A 16077-nucleotide genomic window follows, 5' to 3' on the forward strand; every position below is an offset into this window, starting at 1 on the left:
CTTCTGATACACCATGTTACACCATGCACCTTTTTCAAAGACTTCAGACCAGGCGTTTGACCACTTTAAGAAACTTTACTGTAGGCTTCTGAAATATTACAGGTCATAATGCAGACTCAGTCCTACTCACTAATTAAACTGTGTCTGCCCAGGCGTATCCGTTCAGGTGTAAGTCCATGACTGGCAGAGTCTATTGTTGGAGAATCCCCTTAGGGTGGAAGACGGACATGGCTCCGGGCTACATCTAATAACAACAATCACATGCCTGACAAAGGGGTCCAGCAGGGCTTCCAAAGAATTGGTGTGTAGTCTGTTTGTGATGTGATCTCTCTTCAATGAAATAACTTTTGGAGTTAATGGAAGATCCATGGTGTGCTGGCGAATATTTACATTGGGTCCGGGCTACATCTTTCCCTGTGATCCAGACTTTCTTGCTTTCTATGTAGACCAGGGTGGAGGGCAGAACCCAAAAAGCCCAGTAAACCGGCAGACCCAAAGTTCAACCCTTCCCTAGCCTGGGCAGCTTAGTCTTGCTCACTAGTAGTGTAGTGGGATGCCCTTCTGTCCAGATTCTGGTGCAGATCCCTTTAACTCAACTCCCCACAATCCTCTGAGCTCCTGGACATGCCCGGGGGATATAAAAGTCAGCTCCACCCAGCTTCCTGTGCTCAGAGTGATCCTGCCTGATGGGCCAGCAGTGACTGGGCAAGTGAGCTGTTCCCAGGTGCTGGGTCCTCCCCTGTTAAGTCTGGTGTGCGGGCCACCAGCAGTGAGCACAAGAGCATGCAGTATCTTTCCAAGCCCCAGTCACTGGAGAGGACTCTGTTACAGTCCATTGGTGGAAGCTGTCCATGAAGTGAGTTGGTCCTATCTCCAGCCACCAGAACCCCCTGACCAAAGCAAGTAGAAATCAGTGCCAGCGTGAAGTTTGTGTCAGCAGGAGGTCCACTCAGCTCACAGTCTGTGGAACGAACGATTACTATTTTGGAACACGTGAGAGATTCTTAAGTTTTCATTTCTATCTGTAGATTGGACTCAGAACACGCTGCTGCCACCTTGTGGACATTAATTGAACGGCAGTGAAATTGTTATATCCTCTTCCTTTACGGTTCATATTAATGTTCTGTACTGTATACCCAGTTTTGCACAATTTCCGGTACAACTTATGTTGAAGTTGACTGTTGCTGTAAGTAAAGTAGAGATTGCACATCACCACTGGTCTGATTATTTGGCTGTGACCATTACACTACAGTAGCATACTTCCTTAGTAGGCATCTGCCCACAAGCTGCTTCCATTTGTGTCTTTTAAATATACCCTTTAACAAAATGTATGCCATTTTTAAAATATAACTTACTTTTCCTTTAACTTAAAGATGTCTTTGTCAAACTCTGGGAAGAAGGTGTCACATTCAAAGTCTGCCATAATGTCGGTAAAGTAGATGTGGCTACACCCAGGGTGCTTCATCATATTCTGCAAAGAGAAAAAACTGATAGGTGGGGGGCCACAGCATGAGTCTTTATCTAATTCTGCCTGTTTCACATTTTTAGAATAGAATTTTAGAATATTTAGAATACACTACAGTCATATTCCTAAATTGATCAATGAGATTAGTACACGCATACAATTTCATAGTAATTAACAAAGCTTCCCCTGCTGGTCTTTTATTGGGTAGTTTAACCATTTCAATACTGGGCACTTTTACCCCATTCCTGCCCAGGCCAATTTTCAGCTTTCAGAGCTGTCGCACTTTTGATGACAATTGCGCGGTCATACAAAGCTATAACCAAACAAAATGTTTATCATTTTTTTGAGACAGATACAGCTTCCATTTTGTGGCATTCAAAAAATAATGAAAAAAGACTGAAAATTAAAAAAAAAAAAAAGAGAGAGGTTTTGAAAATAAAATGTTTTTCTCCTTCACTGATGTGTGCTGATGAGGAGGCACTAATGGGCACTGATGAGACAGCACCGAGGGGCACAGATGAGTAGATGAGTTGGCAATGATGAGGTAAAGCACTAATATGCAGCACAAATGGACACTGATGGGCGGCACTGATGGGTGGGACTGATGGGTACTGATGATATGGAACTGATGAGCAGGCACTGAAATGCAGCACTGATTGGCATCACTACTGGGCACTGACTGGCATCACTGATGGGCACTGTTGGGGCTGCCCTGATTATCTGTGCAGGTCTTACCTGTGAGGAAATGCCGCTGATCGGCTTTTCTTAACTCACACAGTGTGAGGAGAGGAAAGCCGAAACACGGCATTTCCTTGTTTACATGTGATTCGGTGTGATTGGACATAGCTGATCAAATGGGTAAAGAGCTGCATCAATGGCTCTTTACCGAGATCGGGAATGCGCCGTGTCACGGGGACACCCAAGCGCGGCGAGAGTGGGACGACGTCACATGATGTCGTCCCAGAACAACAGAATCACCACACAGCCGTCATTTTCCTATACGACGGCGGGAGGTGGTTAATTACAGTTGCAAATGTAAGATGAACCTGTCACTTTGCCTATTCAATACAAACTGACAAATTATCTTCATAGCTACCAGCCCACTTATACTCACCTTTCTTGTGTGTTTGCCTGTAGGAGCTAATCAGGAGTGTAATTTTTCACCGTGTTGGAGCTTACATAGGGTTAAACTCTATGAAAACCATAAGAACCCATTCTCAATATACATGTGTTCTGTTGTGCTGGGCAGAAATGGCCACGCAGTCCCGACACACTGTAGTCAAGGCAATTTGCTTATGTCCTAAAAATTTAGTTCAGTTCACACCACTGCACTCTGGTGGGATTCGCTGAAAAGTAGGACATGCTGCATTTTTACACAATGCAGGGTGTTACAATGTGACATTGTAATAAAGTTATAAAATTAAATTGAAAAAAGTAAACACACTGTATAATGTTTTGCTTGAATGAGCTCTAAAAGTGAAATTTTATCAGTGCATTTCTCTGTTCACATGAATAATCAGTAATAAATACCTGGTGATTTTGGCAGTTCCCTTGTCTTCCTGCAGCAATCTGACCTTGCCAGACATGAAAGCAGATCCTTCGTGGCATGGTCAGCATGTGTCCGTCAGCTTTCTGATTGGAGTTACAAGATGCTTTTCCAACAAATGATGAACCTATAGGCCCATAGTCAGATTTGCTGTCATTCCCTTTGCCTAACCCTGCTCTGCTTTGGTAAAATAGATGGGGAACATAGAAAGCCGCTTCCCATGGGGGCACCTATGGGCGCTCGCTCACATGCCACCCTGTCTGCATCTATTAACACAGAGCGGGCGGCTGGCCCACCCCCCCCCCCGCTCGCTCGGCACAGCATTTGATTGACAGAAGTGGGAGCCAAGGGCTCTCACTTGCTATCAATCTGCCCAATCAGATCTGCACATCACTGGATAAAATCTGGCTCAGGTAAGTAGGTAAAAGAAGGTTTTTTCAGCTTAATGCGCATTTTTGTTGGCAGGTTCTCTTTAATGAGCAATTAAGGGTCTAAAATACCCCTGAGGTCGCACCTGTCAAAACAGTGAAGCTAATAGAATGCAGATTGCATTCATTATATTCTAGCTGGGGAAAGTGACACCAGGAACTGGAAGTGATTCTTTACATGTCACCTCTGGGTCATTAACAAGAAGGGGAGATCTGTGAGCAGATGTTCTCTGATCTCCATTCCCTCTGCCCGGCTGCACCCACCATGCCAATCCCAGGTTTGATGAGGGGCATGCAGAGTCCAGGGAATATGTTGGGGGAGCATGGGAGGGGATCAACACAGGTGTTGGATTATTCAGTTGGCTTGTCAGATTTACAAACAGGTCTACTTTTAGGTCTACACTTTTACGTTTACACTTGTGCTTGGGGGGGCAGTAAAAAAGCAAATTTTTTACCAACCCCCAACCACTCCCCCTTGTGCTGCAAAGGCTCTACCACTGTAGTACCTAGTATGGAGGTGGCGAAGGGGGGGTTATACACACCCAGCGACTGCAGACCTAAAAAGGAAGCTTTTCACTGTGCTTATGGTCATTATCATCATCATGATGATCACAGTACAGCAGGTGCTGTATGGCTGTCTGTATATGCCTGTATCTCTGTCTGTACCTTCCCGAATGCTGTGCAAGCTTTGCTTCCTTTTAGTGCACCAGGATCCCTGCGCTGTGCCCTCAGCCACATCTCTGAGGGAGGAAGGCAGTATCACTCCACTAGGAAAAGGCTGTGAGTGACTGTGGCTGGCTGGAACTTTAATATCAACATCGGGAAGTGTGGCGCTTGCATGCCAAAATTAAAAAAACAGGACCCAGGGAAAATGTACTTAATTTCCTGGCAAGCCTAGGAACCTGGTCATCTGTTTAAAACGTTAAACCGGTGGGGCTCGGCCCAGTACAGGAGAGCTGACTCTACTGGCTCATCGGCAATCCTGCACGTGGGAATCACTTCACCGTGCCAACTGGGCACTATGTCCTGAAAAAAAGGATAAATGTCACATGATCCCCTATACCTGAAAGTGCCCTATAGTTCCAAGGGCTCCAGCATGCAGAGTGGGCAGCAATGAGACTATGCCATGCAGGTCTACCAGCACTACTCTTCACACAAGAAGAAAAGGGATGCTTGGAAGTCAAGTAGGAAAAAGCCAGTTACATCTTTTTTTAAAACAGTTTTACATTTTTAGGCCTCATTCACACAGGTGTACTTAAGCGCACACCCATGTAAGGGCTGTGTTTTGCCTGCATGGAATGTACAGGTGTTCCATGCATCCACATGCTGACAGTCTAATTGATATCAACTGGGATTGTTATGCACTGAAGTATGTCGTAGCCCTGACAACGCGCTACAGTGAACGAAAATCTTCTTATTTTTAGAGATGGCCTGAACTATTGCAGAGGTAGAGTAACCTAATCTAGAGTGTTGTTTTATGTTTTTGTATCAGAATACAGCTCCTCCTTGTGTTCATCATCCTGTGTACAGCACTTACCTTGTAACACTCTACACCTCCTAACACCCATACTGTCTCAATCTCTTCAGACAGAGGAGGCTTTAATAAGAGCTCCACCACTTCTTCTTCATTATGGCAGATATAATGAACATACTTTGGTAAGTCACTAGATGTAAAAAATAATAGATGTTATTGCAAGAAGATAAACACATTAGTATCACATCCATTCTGTTAAAAGATCAGTAATACGATGTAAAGTACTGGGCAAAAGTTTTAGGCAGGTGTGATAAATGCTGTAACATAAGAATTCTTTCAAAAATATATGTGTTAGTTGTTTATTTTTATCAATTTCCAAAATGCAAAGAGGGCAAACAAAAGAAAAATTTAAATCAAATCAATATTTGGTGTGACTACCTTTTGGCTTCAAACCAGCATAAGTTCTTACACTTGCACACTTTGCACACTTGAACAAAGTGAGGGATATTATAGGATTAGTTTCAGGTGAAACCAATTATACCAAGCAGGTGACAGAGAAAATTGAGTACTGTCCGTGATACTTTTTTTATTTGCACTAACATACAATTTTTCAGGACAAGCTTTCGGGGTATGTCCCCTTCTTCAAGGTCCAAGCAGTACTGATTCACACATTTTTAAGCAGAATGTTAAAGAAAAAAAGGAAAAAAAAAAAAAAAAAAAAAGAAAACAAAACACATACAAATCAATGGTAATAAAGATAGCAGCAGAGTTAGTGAGATAAGACAGAGGGAGAGCTAGGAGGGAATGCAAGGGGGGGGAATACTAATCACAGAGCGGTCGTAAAACTTTAGCATAATGTGTAAGGAAACCAATGTCTAAATTCAGGCCATTATTCTTTGTGTCAAAAAGAAGTATCATTCTTAGTTCAAACGTTTTCCTTTCCTGGATAGTTCTGAAATTCCCTTTAAGAACTAAGACATTGAGGTCTTCTATAGTGTGGTCCGATTGTGAGAAATGATGTCCCACAGGTGTGCATAAACTGTCTTCTTTATGTTCTTTGATGGTATGTCTGTGCAAATTCATCCTCACTTGCAACTTCTGTCCTGTTTCACCAACATAAGATCCTTTGCTGCACCTTTTGCATTGGATGAGGTACACAACATTACTTGAGGTACAGCTGTAAGATCCCATGATATAGAAGGTCCCATTTGTGTGTGTAACACTTTTGGATAGATTTATCTGGTTGCATAGTTTGCAGCGTTTTTTATTGCAGGGTTTGCAACCATTATTTTTGACTTCATAATCAGAGTGAAGTTTCCTGCTGATTAGTTTGTGTTTGAGGTTGGGTGGTTGTCTGAAAGCCAATAATGGGGGTTGTTGGAATATTCCTTTCAGAGTTTCATCCTCTGTTATAATGGGTTGTAAATCTTTAATTATCTTTTTGATCCCTTCAAGTGCTGGGTTGTATGTGGTCACTAGAGGTACTCGGTTATTTGTTTTTTCTCTGTGTATTGGAGGAGATTTTCTCTACGGGTTTTCAAGGCTGTGTTTATGCTGTTGTTTATGGTTTTGTCTTTGTAACCTTTCTTATGGAAGGAGTCTGCCAGTGTTCTGAGATGTTTATCTCTGTCTTCTGGGTCTGAACAAATTCGGTGGTATCTGATGGCCTGGCTGTGTATGATGGCCCGTTTGGTGTGTTGGGGGTGAAAACTGGAACTATGAAGATAGCTACATCGGTCAGTCGGTTTTCTGTATATTGACGTGTGTAGCTTGTCATCCCTGATGTATACTGTAGTGTCCAGGAAGTTGACATGTGTGTTCGAATAGTCCATTTTTAGTTTGATAGATGGGTGAAAAGTGTTGATCAATGAAAAGAATTGGTTTAGATTTTCTTCACCTTCAGTCCATATCATGAATATATCATCAATATAGCGATAATATCTGTATGGCTTTTGTTGTATGCTGTTCAGAAATTTGTCCTCCAGGTCAGCCATAAATAAATTTGCATATTGGGGTGCCATTTTGCTTCCCATGGCAGTACCCATACACTGGAGATAGATGTCATTATTGAAAGTGAAGTAGTTGTGTGTAAGAATGAATTCAATGAGCCGTGTCACATCCTCAGCAGTGTATTTGTGGTCTGGTGAGGATGATAAGAATCTGTGACATGCCGCCAACCCATCCTTGTGAGGGATGTTACTGTACAGAGATTCTACATCCATAGTGACTAGAAGAGTATTAGGTGGTAATTGTTGTATATTGTTAAGCTTGTTCAGAAAATCAGTGGTGTCTTGCAGGAAACTTGCAGTGTTCATGACTAAAGGTTTTAACATGTTTTCTACAAGGCCTGAGATATGTTCAGTAAGTGTATTCATACCTGTTATAATGGGTCTGCCTGGATTTCCTGGCTTGTGGATCTTGGGCAGCATGTAGAAGTCTCCCATTTCTGGATTATCCGGAATTGCATTGATGAGTTCTGAATGTAGGTGGCTTGGCATTGTCGCAATGAGACCTTTTAATTGCTTAGTAAAATCCTGGGTCGGATCATAATCCAGTTTTTTGTAGTAAGTAGTATTTGCCAGCTGCCTCTGGCCCTCTTGTATATATTTGTCTGTATCCATCACAACGACTGCTCCCCCTTTATCTGCTGGTTTGATGGTTATGGCCTGATTATTGCGCAGATCATGTACAGCTCTTCGCTCCAGTGGCGAAAGGTTGTATAATGTTTTCTTTTGCTGGGTGGATATCAGGGATGTAACTCGCAGCCTGAAGCTGTCAATATAGGTATCCAGTTTGGGGTTGCGTCCTTGTGGAGGTGTGAAGTTGCTGTTCTTTTTCCTTTTGTAACCATCTATTGTCCTAGGATTCCTTTCCTTACTGTCAAAATATTCTTTGAGCCTTAGTCTCCTAAAGAATTCCTCCATATCTGACCATACCTGTAATTTATCCAATTTGGTGGTTGGGCAGAATGTGAGGCCTTTGGAGAGGACTGTTGTTTCTGGTGTAGTAAGTTGATGATTTGACAAATTTATTATTCCGAGTTCCTCTGGTATATCCACATTTTCTGTAAAGTCAGCATTTACACAAGGGATACCTTGGGATTCTGGATTGGCTTCCAAGTTGCTGATAGCAGGAGTTATAGAAGTTGTGTTTGTTTTGTGTTGTTTAGGTTGTATCCAAAAGGTCTGCTCTTGATGTAGCTTTTGGAGTTTTTTTTGCTTCCTGTTCATGGCAAGTTTTTGCAGTTGTCTTTGTAAGGTTTCAATTTCATTCTTAATTTGGTTGATGCTTGTGGGATCCAATGGTGTTGAGGTTTCAAACACCAACTGCTTTTGTTTCCGGATTGTTTCCCTTTTACCATAGAGTTTATGAATGAGGTTGTTCCTTAACCTCTCGCTGGTACGTCTGCAGAGTCCTTCTGCATAAGGAGAGTTCAGTGTATTTGCACAAGGATTTTTAATCTGGAGACCCTGTGGTATGAGATTCCTCTTTTTGCATCTTGAGAGAAAGAAGATGTCGCTGTTGACCTGTGTTTCCTTTGTGATCAGGTTGGTTAACTGCTTCTTTATGCGGCTATATGCAGTATCTTCCATCATACAAATCAATCAAGTACCAAGCAGGTGCTAACGGCCATCAATTTCATTAGTAGGTTGAAACAGTCATTAACTGAAACAGAAATGGCTGTGTAGGAGGCTAAAACTGGGTGAGGAACAGCCAAACTCTGCTACTAAGGTGAGGTTGTGGAAGATGGTTTTATGTCACAGGTCATACACCATGGCATTGGCAAGACTGAGCACAGCAACAAGACACGAGGTCTGATTTCTATCATATATACTGCATCAGCAAGGTCTATCCCAGGCAAAGATTTCAAAGCAGACTGAGGTTTCAAGATGTGCTGTTCAGGCATAAATGCATGTTCAAACTCTTTTAAAGAAGCCCAAAGAAATTGGAAAAGTTGAGGATCATAAAAGAAGAACAAAGAAATGGGCAATGTTGAGGACCGTAGATGCAGTGGTGGGCCCAGGAAATGAATGCAACAGATGAAAGACACATCATGCTTACTTCCCTTCAACCTGGGAAGATGTCCAGCAGAGCCATCAGCACAGAACTAGCAAAATCCAGTGGGACCCAGGTACACCCATCTACTGTCCGGAGATGTCTGGGCAGAAGTGGTGTTCCTGGAAGAATTGCAGTCAAAAAGCCATAACTCTGATATGGAAACAAGGTTAAATGACTCAATTATGCACAAAAACATAGGAACTAGGGTGCAGAAAAATGGCTGCAGCAGCTCTGGGCTAAGCAGTCAAAATTAGACATATTTGGCTGTAGCCGGAGGCAGTTTTTTACTGCAGGGCTGGAGAGCGGTACAATAATGAGTGTCTGCAGGCAACAGTGAAGCATGGTTGAGGTTCCTTGCAAGTTTGGGGCTGCGTTTCTGCAAATAGAGTTGGAGATTTGATCAGGATCAATGGTGTCCTCAATGCTGAGAAATAGAGGCAGATACTTATCCATTATGCCATACAGAGGTCTAACTAGAACCTTCAGGGCCCCAGTGTAAAAAAAACATGAAAGGCCCCCCTGACCCACTGGTCCTGAGGCGATTCCCTCCAAGCCCGAGCCCCTTTACTCCCACCATGGGACCCTTTATTACGACCCACAGTGGGACCCTTTCACATGTTCTGCAGCAGGCCACCCTCCCGCCATCTTGGAGCCCCCCCTGGTTGCGAAACGCCAGGGCCTGGTCACAATTGCAACCTTTTTCTCCCTGGTAGTTCTGCCACTGGGTGAAATATTCTGCAGTTGTAATGCTCTGCAGTGCATTATGGGATGGGTGGAATGCTCTGCAGTGTCAGAGGATAAGTGGAATGCTCTGTAGTAAATCATGGGATAGTTGTAATGCTCTGCAGTATAACATGAGATGGGTGGAAGTCATAGAGGTTCAGCATCTCATGCGGACGTGACTTAGAACAATGTGCATGCAAATGCAGTCTGTCTTAAGAATGTCCACTCCTCAAGACTGACTCCAGTCCTTAAAGCGGAGTTCCGCTGAAAAAAAAAAAAATTAAAAGTTAGCAGCTACAAAAAGTGTAGCTGCTGACTTTTAATAATCAGACACTCACCTGTCCCACGGTCCAGCAATGCGGGCATACGAAGCACCGCTCCTGTCCCCTTCTCTCCACGGTGCCGGCATTCTTACTGTGGGCGCCTAGCTGTGGCTTCACAGCCGGGCACGCACTGCGCATGCGCTAGCCGTGCTGTGAATGGCCGGGCAATCTTCTGGGACCTGTGACGTGTCCCAGAAGATTGCAGGGAGGGAGGGGGGAGAGGTGATCTTCCTTCCAGTGCCGCAGAGCCTCGGGAGGAAGTGGGAGCTGGATGCATCTAAAAAGAGGGTATTCGCTCCCCCCCCCCCCAAAAAAAATGACATGCCAAATTTGGCATGTCAGGGGTCACCAGTACTTAAAGCGGAAGTTCCATTTTTGGGTGGAACTCCACTTTAAAGGCATTTTGATCTTTGCATAGCTACTCTCAGTAGTCAGCCCACTGCTTGCACCAGGGATCCTGAGAGGAATACTGAAGTAGGGTGCTGTGATCTTTTCAGGAAGCTAAGTACATGAGTCTGCTAACTCCTCCCATCAGCCATGATCTGTCTGCATTGCTTAGTGAAGCACAGAGACCAGTAATGACATCACCAGATCTAAAACAAGGTACACTATATTACCAAAAGTATTGGGACACCTGCCTTTACTGGCAGGTGAACTTTAATGACATCTCAGTCTTACTCTGTAGGGTTCAATATTGAGTTGGCCCACCTTTTTCAGCTATAACAGCTTCAACTCTTCTGGGAAGGCTGTCCACAAGGTTTAGGAGTGTGTCTATGGGAATGTTTGACCATTCTTCCAGAAGCGCATTTGTGAGGTCAGGCACTAATGTTGGACGAGAAGGCAATCTCCGCTCTAATTCATCCCAAAGGTGTTCTATCGGGTTGAGGTCAGGACTCTGTGCAGGCCAGTCAAGTTCCTCCACCCCAAACTCACTCATCCATGTCTTTATAGACCTTGCTTTGTGCACTGTCATGTTGGAACAGGAAGAGGCAATCCCCAAACTGTTCCCACAAAGTTGGGAGCATGAAATGGGCAAAAATAAACAGATTAAACTTCACCTTTAGTTAAAATGTATCTAAAGAAAACAGTTTGTTAGTTCTGGATAGAGTCGTGAGAGGTTAGAATTCCTGTCAGATTTTCATTGCTATCTGTGTCCTCGTTGAGATTTAGTTTGGCGATATTTCTGCTCACTTCCTTGCCCTGTGAACAGGAAATGATCGGAAATCCGTAATTTTACATTTATCCTTGCAACAGGAACAGCGTGGAACCTACATTATGGGAACACCTGTTCTGGTAGTGACTATCTAAGAACAGTTTGTGCCTCATTGTGGCTGATTTCATACCACTTCCTGTTTTATCTCGACAGCAGGAAGTGAAGAGTAATCTCTCCAAGGGGACGCATACAGCAAGAAAATTGTGACAGGGGGGTTGAACCCTTCTCCACTGTATCCGAAAACAAACTGTTACTTTATTTGGCTTCTAATGAAATGTTGTAGGGACAACTGCAGGACAATAAACAACAGCAAATAGTAGACTCACAGGTTTTATCCCTGCCCGATCCTTTTATAAACAAAAAGAGTTTCCTAGACTTAAAAAAGAGTATAGTAAAAAAAATAAAAGAGACATTACCATCAATGCAAAGTGTCCTTTGTGCTGCTGGCTCTTGCTATAATTGATGCTCTGATGCCCCTGTGCTCCTACTGCCATAATCTTCTGGCATGGTAGAGGTTAATAGAGCCGAGGACCTGTCATATGCACTCATCAAGAGCGGCGATTACGCCCTTTTCACCCACATCCTCTATTCATAGAAACTGTACTATGAGTAGAGATGCGCATGACGGAAAAATGTGTTTCATTTCAAACTCGTTCGTTAAGCTAATAATTTAGTTGCGTCATAATTATTATGTTAGAATGATTCATTTTCAGAATGTACTTTATAGTTTCAATTTCCTTTTACTACATTTTCTAGTCCTAGAATAGAATAAAATATAGAATAGAAAATAAAGGAATAGAATAGAAAAGAATAGAATGGAACAGAAATGAAAGAATAGAATAGAAAAATAAAATAGAATTGAATAAAATTTTGAAATGCAAATTTTGGAAGATGACTATTGTCATTTTATTCTATTCTAGTCTATTCTATTTTTATTTTGTTTTATTCAGTTTTTTATATTCTATTCAATTCTGTTTTATTCTATTCTTTTCTACTCTATAAAGCAGCCCAAGTAGGAATCAGCATCGTATTTTACTTTTATTTCGTATTCAAATTCATTTTCGACTTCAAATAATTTGTTTTATTATAATTTATTTTGGATTTGTTGAAGTTTGTTACTACTGTGGTTCAGAAATTCGGAGAAATTTTTGTCTGAATTTCCATTCGTAACTAAACGAAATGCACATGCCTAACTACGAATGAGAAATGATCAATGAATACTAGGACAGGTAGATGAATGAAAGTTCTGCCTCCTCCATTCATAGCTCATTTTTCATTCATACACGCTATAGTACAGCTTCAGTGTGCTGCTTCTCATTTCACTGCCCAGTCACAGTGAAATGGTACAAGACCTGTAAAGGTTACTGAATCAGGGCAGAAGAAAATCAGGCATGCTAGACAGAACTGTGCTGCTTGGCAGAGCTGTATAAATCTTAGGACTGGTTGAACAAAAATACAAATCTTTTGGTGGGTAAAGCAGCTTCTGTAGTAGTTTATTGGAAAATGTAGCCGTTTGTCTGGAGTTTAGCTTTACAGATAAAAGTTTTGTGACCTCGCTCATCCTTTTCTGTATTTTTCTCTCTTTTTCATTTATTGTAATATTTCCTTTATTCTTTGTACTACAATGTCTCTTCCTGTGGTCCCAGAAGTCCCATTACCTCAGTTTCCTAGTCAAGAGGGCTATAACAGTGTTTGCCAGAGGTAATAAGTTCTCATCAAAGGACTCAAAAGACGTTCGGCCCCAGACAAGCAGATTTTTCGTTCCTATAGACAAGTACACAGTCAGAGGATTATTAACCAACACCAGTTCTACACTACCAGCATGATACGTTGACAGGGGGGTATGTACACTAATATACATAATTCACAGATAAGTGGAACTATTTAATACTTACCTGGCTGTTCTACTGTCGTTAATTTGTTTAACAGATACTGAAATTCATTCCTGGGAAAAAAAACACATCTTCGATTAGGAAATGTTCAGCATTTTAAAGGGTCAATACAGTTTAAGACAACAAACACTAAAGCTGGCCACACACGAACAAAATTTGGCTGGTTTAGCAGGGACCAGCTGAATTTTGATCAGTGTGTGGCTGTCTCTGCTCAACAGAAGTCGATCCTTTGATTAAATAAAGTGCAACTTTAAGTTAACCACTTAAGGACCGAGCCTCTTTCTAAGATTTGTTGTTTACAAGTTAAAAACCGTTTTTTTTTGCTAGAAAATTACTTTGGTCGTTGCAATACTTTGTCACACCATATTTGCGCAGCGGTCTTACATGCGCACTCATTTTGAAATAATAAACTTTTTTGAATAAAAAAATAAGACGACAGTAATGTTAGCCCAATTTTTTTTTATATTGTGAAAGATAATGTTATGCCGAGTAAATTGATACCAAACATGTCACGCCTCAAAATTGCACCCGCTCGTGGAATGGCGACAAACTTTAACCCTTAAAAATCTCCATAGGCGACGTTTAAAAAATTCTACAGGTTGCATGTTTTGAGTTACAGAGGAGGTCTAGGGCTAGAATTATTTCTCTCGCTCTACCGATCGTGGCGATACTTCACATGTGTGGTTTGAACATTGTTTTCATATGGGGGCACTACTCGCGTATACGTTCGCTTCTGCACGCGAGCTCGTCGGGACGGGGCGCGTTTAAAAATGTTATTTATTATTTATCTTATTTATTTTACCTTTTATTTATTTTTACACTGTTCTTTTAAAAAAAAAATGGTGTCACTTTTATTCCTATTACAAGGAAAGTAAACATCCCTTGTAATAGAAAAAAAGCATGATAGGACCTCTTAAATATGAGATCTGGGGTCAAAAAGACTTCAGATCTCATATTTACACTACAATGCAATAAAAAAAAAAAATGTCATAAAAAAAATATATAAATGGCCCTTTAAGAGCTATGGGCGGAAGTGACGTTTTGACGTCGCTTCCGCCCTGCAATGATATGGAGACGGGTGGGGGTCATCGTCCCCTCACTCGTCTCCATGTCACACAGGGGAGAACATCCGATCGCCTCCACTGCTGCCGATGGCTCCTCTCCCGCCGCCGATAAAAGTGATCTCGCTGCGAATTCGCAGCAGAGACCACTTTTATCTTGAAGCAGACTGCCCGCTGAAGAAGAGGATACCGGGGTTATGGCAGCTAGCTGCTGCCATACCAACGATACACCTCTTCAAAGTACCGACGTATAACGAAGGTGGGCGGACCGGAAGTGGTTAAAATGTGGTTTTACCTTTACTTCTGCATGACTTGATGATACCAGGAATTCTTAAATCTTTAGCGCTGCTTTTTGTTATTGGGACTTGCATGGGTAAAATATTGTCGAAAAAATACTTACGGTAAATTCCATGGTAACCTCCCATTGAGACCAATTCCCATATTATTGCAAGCAGCGGCAATCAATTTTATTGGTTTGTATGTGATGGGCGCATCAGATTTGGACATGGTAGATCCTGAAAAGAAGAAGAATTTATTAAATATCTGCTCCATGCAGATGTGAAAACACTAATGAATGAAATTGTGGATTCATAAAAAATCTAAATTTTTAAATACAACTAGTGTGAGTACCTGAATTTGGCTTGATATCAGCCTCTTATAATCTGTTGCCCAGTAGAAGGCCAGGGGAGGGGGATAGCGCTCTAAGCCAACTGCGTGCTTCATTTACATGTGTCTGACAGGACAGTTCTGGGACGAGGTCATCTAGAGCCCAGGGTGAACCTACCGAACTGCACCCCCACAAGATGTATGCGCAATATGTGTCAGCAAAAATCCCCCCACAAAAACACAGAGCACTAATCTGCATGCTTACCCCCTAAGCATAAATTCTGCCTTCTCCCAGTACTAAACTCTGCTGAAATACCCCTTCTCAGCAGAAATCATTGCCTCCCCCATACCCCAATTCCCCCCAGCTCAAATGCCCCCCCACCCAAAAAAATCACCCCCCCCCATTACAAATCTTCTACCCCTAAAGTTTCCCTTCCTAGTACACATCCGCCCACCTCACAGCACAAATCCCCCAAAAATCCCCCCTCCTAGCACAAATCTTTTCCCCCCTCCTCCAACACAAATCCCCTCTAAATCACAACCCCCCCCCCCCCAATATCCCCTCCTAGAACAATACTTACCCCCTGCTACCCCCCAAATTTGCCCTTCCAACACAAATCCCCCCCTCCTCAATCTCCTTATGGTGCCCCCCCCCCGGCAGCCGCCCCTCCTGCCCACCCCTTGTCCCAGCCCTGGACAAGGAACATTCTGACAGGAGGAGAGAGCAGAGGGATGAGCTCATCAGCCCGTTCCAGCTCCTTCACTGTCCAGTGAAAAGTTGGGGGCAGAAAGGTGACCTAGCCATATTGCTTAAAGAAAAGTGAGTTCACCAACCTGGCTCTGCTTTCCCTCTGGCAGGGAAAACTACTCACACACTTAGATTTCAACAGTGCATTTAGCTGTCTTCTTCTTTAAGATGTATGTAAACCCTAAAAACAAAGTTCTTTTTTTTTTTTTTGCTTCATTTTGTTCTGTTAACTAAACCATTGAAAATATTGTATTATATCTGTTCTATAAGTGCAAAAATGATTTATCATGTCAGAATTTCAGAGCTGTCCTGTGCACACTTCCTGTGTTATCTTGAGGAGTGAAATTAGCCTGCATAGTTCTTCTCTTGGACTACAGAAAAATGTGTCACTATATTGTGGTGAATAGGATAGGGGAGAATTTGAGCAAAAGAAAACTGGGACGGGCAGACATCACATAGTCCACAATAGTTGCTGTGTTGTCAGACTACAGCAGGATTTAGGTGCTGAGTGCATGTCCTGCAGAACAGGTATTCTTCTG

At 42.4% G+C, this 16077-nt stretch overlaps 1 protein-coding gene across 1 annotated transcript in view; it reads right to left on the bottom strand.

The window, feature by feature from the left end:
* The window catches only part of LOC141132620 (dihydrofolate reductase-like), a 132329-nt gene that overhangs the window by 31692 nt on the left and 84560 nt on the right, over positions 1–16077 (bottom strand). Inside the window, exons 3-7 of the mRNA XM_073621219.1 lie at positions 14585–14699; positions 13127–13176; positions 12890–12995; positions 4977–5103; positions 1356–1471 (exon numbers count right to left, since the gene is read on the bottom strand). Of these exons, the coding sequence (XP_073477320.1) occupies positions 1356–1471; positions 4977–5103; positions 12890–12995; positions 13127–13176; positions 14585–14691 (506 nt within the window). The 5' untranslated portion in view covers positions 14692–14699. The remainder of the gene's footprint in view (positions 1–1355; positions 1472–4976; positions 5104–12889; positions 12996–13126; positions 13177–14584; positions 14700–16077) is intronic.

This window comes from Aquarana catesbeiana, linkage group LG03 (genome assembly GCF_042186555.1).
Source record: "Aquarana catesbeiana isolate 2022-GZ linkage group LG03, ASM4218655v1, whole genome shotgun sequence".
Classification (NCBI taxonomy): Eukaryota; Metazoa; Chordata; class Amphibia; order Anura; family Ranidae; genus Aquarana; species Aquarana catesbeiana.